General features: G+C 50.9%; 1 protein-coding gene across 1 annotated transcript; it reads left to right on the top strand.

Annotated features, from left to right (window-relative positions):
- The first annotated feature begins 1,752 nt into the window (after nt 1-1,752).
- On the top strand, nt 1,753-5,086 carry NRSN2 (neurensin 2). Its single transcript, XM_063121203.1, has 2 exons — nt 1,753-1,941; nt 4,694-5,086. The coding sequence occupies exons 1-2, from the start codon at nt 1,753-1,755 to the stop codon at nt 5,084-5,086; spliced, it is 582 nt and encodes a 193-aa protein (XP_062977273.1).
- The last annotated feature ends 3,183 nt before the right edge of the window (nt 5,087-8,269 follow it).

Raw genomic sequence — 8,269 nt, 5'->3', positions numbered from 1 at the left:
GTCGGCAAGTCATTGAGACTCAATGAGCTAGTTAACAAACTAGCTAAAAGTGGGCTAGATAGAACAACTATTAGGTGGATTCACAGTTGGCTACAGAATCGGACTCGAAGAGTACTTATCAACGGAACCTTCTCAAACTGGGGAGAGGCAACGAGTGGGGTACCGCAGGGCTCAGTCCTGGGCCCAGGGCTCTTCAACATTTTTATTAATGATTTGGATGAGGAGGTGCAGGGAACGCTTATCAAATTTGCAGATGACACAAAATTGGGTGGGATAGCTAATACCCCGGAAGACAGAAACAAACTCCAAAGTGATCTTGATAGGCTGGAGTGCTGGGCTGAAAACAACAGAATGGAATTTAATAGGGATGAATGCCAAGTTCTACATCTAGGAAATAGAAACCAAATGCACAGTTACAAGATGGGGGATACTTGGCTCAGCAATACTACAAACGAGAAGGATCTTGGAATTGTTGTAGATCGCAAGCTGAATAGGTGCCAACAGTGCAATATGGCTGCAAGAAAGGCAAATGCTATTTTGGGCTACATTAATAGAAGTATAGCTTCCAAATCACATGAGGTACTGGTTCCTTTCTATTTGGCCCTGGTTAGGCCTCATCTAGAGTATTGCGTCCAGTTCTGGGCTCCACAATTCAAGAAGGACGTAGACAAGCTGGAGCGTGTTCAGAGGAGGGCAACCAGGATGATCAGGGGTCTGGAAACAAAGCACTATGAGAAGAGATTGAAAGATCTGGGCATGTTTAGCCTGGAGAAGAGAAGACTGAGGGGAGACATGAGAGCACTCTTCAAATCCTTGAAAGGTTGTCACACAGAGGAGGGCCAGGATCTCTTCTCGATCCTCCCAGAGTAAAGGACACAGTCTCAAGTTAAAGGAAGCCAGATTCCAGCTGGACATCAGGAAAAACTTCCTGACTGTTAGAGTAGTACGACAATGGAATCAGTTACCTAGGGAGGCTGTGGGCTCTCCCACACTAGAGTCATTCAAGAGGCAGCTGGACAACCATCTGTCAGGGATGCTTTTGGGTGGATTCCTGCATTGAGCAGGGGGTTGGACTCGATGGCCTTGTAGGCCTCTTCCAACTCTGCTATTCTATGATTCTATGATATCATGGCCCCAGGGCCGGATTAAGGCCCACTGATGCCCCAAGCACAGCCCCATCATGGTGCCCCTTTGGTCCTTCCATTGCTTAGCCGGCAAGACCTTAATACTCAATAAGGGCTGAAGGTGAAATAAGACATTAAAAACCTCAGTTTCCTTCAAGGCCATCCCCCACACCAGAACACACACAACTATCTTAAATATAAATTGTTTTTCATTATATTTATTTACCACTAAATAGCAGCAAGCAATATAAGCCAATTACTTTTAACTAAGGCAACAGAAAAAAATACAAATTTTCATCCCTGTTTTATGCATTTTTTTAAAAAAAAAACTGTTATAAGGGGGAAAATGCAAATGCAAAAATTTATTGAAACCGATTTTTAATCTGGAATTCCTTTAAATTAGATGGCTACGGCTATGGTACCAGTCCTCTGTGGTGCCTCCTTCCTTTGGTGTCCTAAAGATGTGCTGATATGGTGTCCTAAAGATGTGCTGATATTGCTTCAAGGTGAATCCAGGGGCTGCACGGCCCGCAAACGGAGACCCCGGACGTCGTCACTGTTTGATCGGGCTCAATATTTCCACGAATAAACTTCTGCATGCTCTGCTCTCCACGCCCACCTAGGTCCAATGCCCGTGACCAGCGAGCCTGCGTGTGGTTGCCGCCGGGGCCCAAACGTGGAGCAGGGCAAGTGGTACGGCGTGCGTTCCTACCTGCACCTTTTCTACGAGGACTGCACCAGCGCCAGCCTGGATGATGACCTTGGGGAGCCCCCTGCCTCGACGGACAGCAGTGGGTGGACTTCCGTCCTCTGGAAGGTAAGGGCTGGAATGACAGCGTCAACGCAGACCAGGCTCAGTTGCTGCTTTGGGCTTTGAGGCATCGTGTTCCTCTGAGCACGTGCAGAGTCTCTTTCCCCTGCCAGAAGCATTTTCTCTCTCTCTCCAAACGAGCTTACAAAAAAGCGCCCCTGAGCATGTACAAAGTTCATTCGCTTTATGAAAGGACGTTCTCCCCCTCCCCCCCCTCCGAAGGAGGTGGGTTTTTTTCTAGATCCTTGTTTCGCCCTCACAGGTGAGTCTGAGGCATGTCAGGGGAGCAAGTTCCCTTGAGCTCAATTTACTCCTGGGTAAGTGTGCGTAGGACTGCAGCCCTTCGAGGAAATCTTACCTCATTCTGTGCCTGTTCCGGGTCACAGCAACCATCTTCCTGCGGCTATGGCTGAGAATCATAGAATCATAGAATAGCAGAGTTGGAAGGGGCCTACAAGGCCATCGAGTCCAACCCCCTGCTCAAGGCAGGAATCCACCCTAAAGCATCTCTGACAGATGGTTGTCCAGCTGCCTCTTGAAGGCCTCTAGTGCAGGAGAGCCCACAACCTCCCTAGGTAGCTGATTCCACCGTCGCACTGCTCTAACAGTCAGGAAGTTTTTCCTGTTGTCCAGCCGGAATCTGGCTTCCTTTAACTTGAGCCCGAAACGGAGACAGGCTGTCAGTGGCATCAGTCAACACCAGTGGTGTGGTGGTAAATTTGGAAGCACAGATGTTCACCATGATCATCCCCATTGCCACACCCAAAAGGAGACTCCCCAAAATCCAGGGATCTGTGTTGATCCATAGAATCATAGAATAGAAGGTGCCTATAAAGCCATCGAGCCCAACCCCCTGCTCAATGCAGGAAACCACCTTAATGCATCCCTGACAGATGGCTGCCCAGCTATCTCCAGTGTGGGAGAGCCCACAACCACCCTAGGTAATTGGTTCCATTGTCATACTGCTCTAACAGTCAGGAAGTTTTTCCTGATGTCCAGCCGGAATCCGGTTTCCTGTCACTAGATAATTTATTAGGCCTGACAAGTTTCAAGATCTCCATCGGGACCATAAACACATGTAAGGCAGCTTCACCCAACCCAGAAGTGTAGGACAGACCACGACTTCCATCATCCCCAGTCAAACTGGGGATGGTGGGAGTTGTAGTCAAATATGTCTGCAGGGCATTGGGTTAGGGGAGGCTGATGTATGGCACCAACACTCTATGGCACTGTGTTGCAAAGTGGCCAGGGTTGGACACCGAATGGTCCTCGCTCATCATCTGGCAATGCTCTTCTGAGATGTTCTTCATCTGTGGCTGCTCTGAAATTTTTGCTAGATATATGGCCCTATGGAAAGGAGGACCGTACCTTTAACAATTGCATTGAAAGGGGAATTTCAGCAGGTGTCCTTTGTAGGCCTGCAGCACCTGGTGGAATTCCCTCTTCATCACAAGGGTGAAAGCTGCAGGAGCCCTGCCCGCTTTTGTATTTGGTCAGCAGGGCAGGGCTCTTGCAGCTTTCACTGTTGGGATGAAGAGGGGATTTCGCCAGGTGCTGCAGGCCTACAAAGGACACCTGCTGAAATTCCCTTTTCTAGGCAACGGTTGAAGATACGGGAGCCCTGTCCTCCTTTCCATAGGGTCACGTTACATGGCTTGAATAGCAGCACCTCAACTCAATGCAGTCCTGGGAATCATTCCCTGGTGAGATCATTCCCTGGACTGCATTGAGTTGAAGTGCTAAAGGGAAGGAGGGGATCAGAGTCCAGGGGGGAAACAGTGAGGCAATGAGGCTGGGAGAGCAATGAAGGCAGCTGCTCCACCAGCCCAGTGCATTGAGAGCTACCCAAGGAAGGTCAGCAGGTCCAGGCGGCGTCTGGGATGACTCTGGCGCCACCTGCAGGCAAGTGCTGGAGTACCTCGTCGCTACCCAGAAGGAGTCCCCAGGCTCCAGAGGCCTCGTCCAGGGGTGCAGCGAGGGTACCTGCTGAATTTCCCCTTTCAACACAACTGTTAAAGATACAGGAGCCCTGTCCTTCTTCCCATGTTCTAGAGCTGAAATCTGGCAATATTGAACACAGATCTTCAGGAAGGAAACAAAGGCAAGTGGCAATTTATTGAACAGGCGACAATCCCTCCAACCAGCGACCAGACAGGGGCAGAGATGTCCTGCCTCCATCCTTGATCCACCCTAACAGGCCGGTTCTGCAGTCACATTTACTCAGAAAGAAATTCCACCTATAGAGCATTCCACTGGGTCTTAGCCCCTTGTAAATCCGTTTAGGATTGCAGCCCTAGTTAAACGGGTCTTTTGCTCCCAAGTGTGTCAGATTGCCCTTTTACTGGAAGAGCTCTCATTTCTGTACTTTTGTTTCCCTTCTTGCAATCTCCATGGCTTCATGCAAAGTGCATTAAAGTTAATTGAATAACACCAAAGTGTACTAAAGTGCATAGCTAAGTTGGGCTTGTGTTGATTTTTTTTAACCAAGTGCAAATGGCTGGGCATGGGAGCAGAGCCCTCTGTAACAACTCTTCAGATAGATTTGGACACATACAGGTATCGGGAAGGCTTCCTCAGCATTTCATTGGGCAATTAAAACTGCTCGGTCAAACCATTGTACACGATGCTGCCGCAGTGTCCATGGCTTTATGCCAAGTGCACTGGAGTTAATTGAACTCCATCGAAGTGCACAGAAGAGCGTAGGCAGACTGGGATTGTTTGCCTGAAGCTGCTCTCACTCTGCCCTTTTTCTCCCAAGGTGACCTTCTCTGCCGCGACCCTGCTGTTGCTCACTGGAGCAGCGGCTCTGGCCACGGGCTACCTCCTGCCCACCAAGTTGGAAGGAATCGGCGAAGCAGAGTTCATGGTGCTTGATCAGCAGGCCGTGGAGTACAACCATGCCCTGGGGATTTGCCGAGCGGTGGGCACGGCGTTGTGTGCCCTGGCCGGGGCGCTCTTGGTCACCTGCCTTCTGTCCTCTGGCCTCCGCAGAACGAACCAGCGGGAGGAAGGACAGGACGCCCAGGACGAGCCGCTGGTCCCCGTCTTGCGGGAGAGTTCCACCGGGCAGAGAGGCCCCGTTGTCACGGCGCCGCCTGCGGCCTTCCGAGCTGCGTGGGTGCAGCGCGTCCAGCCAAAGAGAGACCCGTGATGCTGGGAGCGCCACCAGCTCTCTGTCTCACGACAGCAGCAGCCCTGTGCGAAGGAAGATCAGCCACCTTTGGGGTCGTCATTTCCCACCTTTTGGTCAGCGTCAAGAGCAGGCCTGGTCGGGCATCTACCGAGGGCCCATGGCCCAGCAGGCACCTCCTGGCCAGCGCCCCCTGGAGTGGCTCCTCCTCGTCGTCCTCCTCCTCCTCTTCTTCGCCCAGGCAACCTGCTTGCTCACCTGCCGCTTGCTCTGATCCAGACAAGGGTGACGAGGAGGAGGAGGAGGAGGAGGAGGAGGAGGGGGAGGAGGAGGAGGAGGAGAGGAACAGAGGCTCCCCAGCGCTCTGCCTTCCAAGCAAGAAAGTGGGAGCAATGGTGAGCGAGCTGGTGATAATGGCAGGGAGGAGGCAGGCTTACTGAGGGAGGAGCCCACCCACCCCTCTACCTTGGAGGGGGTCTTGCTCAAGGGCCCTCCGGAACCTGGAGCCGGCCTGGCTCTTGGGATTCAAGCCCCAGTCCCTGGACCTTTCCCACGGCAGCCCGCTTGCCGGCACACTTGAATTTAAGCGAGATTTCCTTTTCCTGGTATGGAGATGGGGGCGGGGGGCGGAGGGGAAGAGATGTCACCTGCTAATTTTGTGTGCGCCAGCCTGCTGTCAAAAAGGCCCAGGAGGAGACGTGACAGAACAGATGGCCACCGGATTCCACACACCCCTCCCCTGGCGGCACCACTTTCACCGCAATGGGCCCGCTAGAGGAGAGCACAGGTCCCTGCCGTGGGATTGCCGTTCTGTTTCCAACAGGTGGCTCTGGTTGGCTAGCTCCCAAATGGAGCCGTCACCTGCGGACTTCGCCAGGTGGTCGCCAGTAGATTGCTTTGGAATATGGAGGTTCTATTGCTACCCGTCCTGGCTCATCACCATTGAGAGCTCCCCTCCGCCACACACACACATACACACACACACACACACACACTGCCACATTGGCATGAAATTGCCAGGCCTGTTTGGAGCGTAGCAGCAGGAAGTGCATGCATGAAACTCAAGGAATTGCAAAGAGACCGAGAGGAATAGAATCGTAGAATCATAGAATAGCAGAGTTGGAAGGGGCCTACAAGGCCATCTAGTCCAACCCCCTGCTCAATGCAGGAATCCACCCTAAAGCATCCCTGACAGATGGTTGTCCAGCTGCCTCTTGAAGGCCTCTAGTGTGGGAGAGCCCACAACCTCCCTAGGTCACTGGTTCCACCGTCGCACTGCTCTAACAGTCAGCTTGAGATCCGCTCCTAAAACGGAAACACTGTTCAGACTTGAGTGCTTAAAAACACACACCATCCTGCTGCAGTTTTAACGTCAGAATGCAAATTGAATAACAATGATACTCCCCATTAATACAGAGCAACGGTTTATAACAGTACTGACAACACCGGGGGCCACCGGGACACATTCCATGTACCATTTTCAAACCGCTTTCAAAGTGTTTTAGCCTGCTTGGTGTAGATCCGGCCCTGGTGTCCTCCAGACAGGTTGGACTGCAACTCCCATTATTCCCAGACTGCATGGCCAACTAGCTGGGAATGATGGGAGTTGTAGTTTAACATATCTGGAGGACACCAGATAGGAGAAGGCTGATAGAGAGCCTTTAAGTGGTTGAAGTGTTTCACAAGTATGACTGTGTTGCAATGTCCTCAATGATCCTGAAAGGTAGGCCAGTATTATCATTATCATCATCATCATCATCATCATCCCCGTAATGTGCCGATTGGGTGCAGAGGCTGAGAGAGGGTGCCTCACCTAAGGCTGCCCAGCAGCATTTGAACCCGGGACATTCCAATTGGAGCCCAATGTCTTGCCATTCCTGCTCCCTGAGCAAAGTTCTTAATAAATAGATGTTGGATGTGAGGTTCCCTTGCCCTTGATTTGCTTCGACTCTACAGATTTCCCTGTGGTGCGAGAACACGTTTGCCACCTGTTTTAAAAAAGCCGTAGCTCTGGGCCCACGGCAGCCGGAGGGCGGGCGGAAATTCAACAGGCAACACTGTCCCATTGTTTGACGTCATCTCTGTGTAGGACGAATCTGCCCCAGTTGAATTCCGGTGGTGGTGGTATCTCTCCCACCAGGTCCTGTGTGCTCCTCTTTGAAACTGAAGAAACCCCGATGCAATCATACTGGGAGGGCAGCATTCCCCCTTCCTAGTTCAATAAAAAAGCAACATGAACGGATTGGCTTGGTTTGATTGGTGTGGCAGAGCTGCGGAGAAATAACGTCGCATGATCTGTCTTTGTGACGTTCCTCATTTTTTCTTTCCTTGAACAGATTCCAAAATAATTCCACAATTCTAAAGTTTGGGGTTGGAATGCAAACTTGGCCATGAATCATCAGTGGGGTGGTGAATTGACTCCGGGTTTCAGACAGAACTCTAAAGTAGGGTGACCCTATGAAAAGGAGGAAAGGTATCTTTAACACTTGCATAGGAAAGGGAACTTCAGCAGGTGTCATTTATATTTATTTATTTATTTATTGCACTTCTATACCGCTCCCATAGCCAGGGCTCTCTGGGCGGTTTACAGAAATTCTAAAATTAAGATAATAAGTATACAAAATTTAAAATTCTAAAACACAGAACATACACACATAAAGCATTAAAAAACGTTAATAAACTAAACATGTGGGTGATTAAGATGTGCTGCCTGGGCAAAGAGGAAAGTCTTAAACTGGCACTGGAAAGATAGCAGCGTTGGTGCCAGGCGAGCCTCGTCAGGGAGATCGTTCCATAGTCTGGGGGCCACCACCGAAAAGGCTCTGTCCCTCGTTACCACACTCCGACCCTCTCTCGGAGTAGGCACCCGGAGGAGGACCTTAGATGTTGAACGTAGTGACCGGGTATATTCACATCGGGAGAAGCGTTCTGTCAGGTATTGTGGTCTCAAGCCATGTAAGGCTTTATAGGTCAAAACCAGCACCTTGAATTGGGCTCGGAAACATACAGGCAGCCAGTGCAAGCGGACCAGAGCAGGGGTTCTATGGTCGAACCTTCTGGTTCCCGAAATCAATCAGGCCGCTGCATTTTGCACGAGCTGCAGCTTCCGAACCATCTTCAAAGGCAGCCCTACGTAGAGTGCATTGCAGTAATCTAACTTGGAGGTTACCAGAGCATGGACAACTGAAGCCAGGTTATCCCTGT

Source organism: Elgaria multicarinata, chromosome 1 (genome assembly GCF_023053635.1).
Source record: "Elgaria multicarinata webbii isolate HBS135686 ecotype San Diego chromosome 1, rElgMul1.1.pri, whole genome shotgun sequence".
NCBI lineage: Eukaryota > Metazoa > Chordata > Lepidosauria > Squamata > Anguidae > Elgaria > Elgaria multicarinata.
Note: the sequence above shows the minus strand (reverse complement) of the source record. Positions and strands in the feature narration are given on the sequence as shown.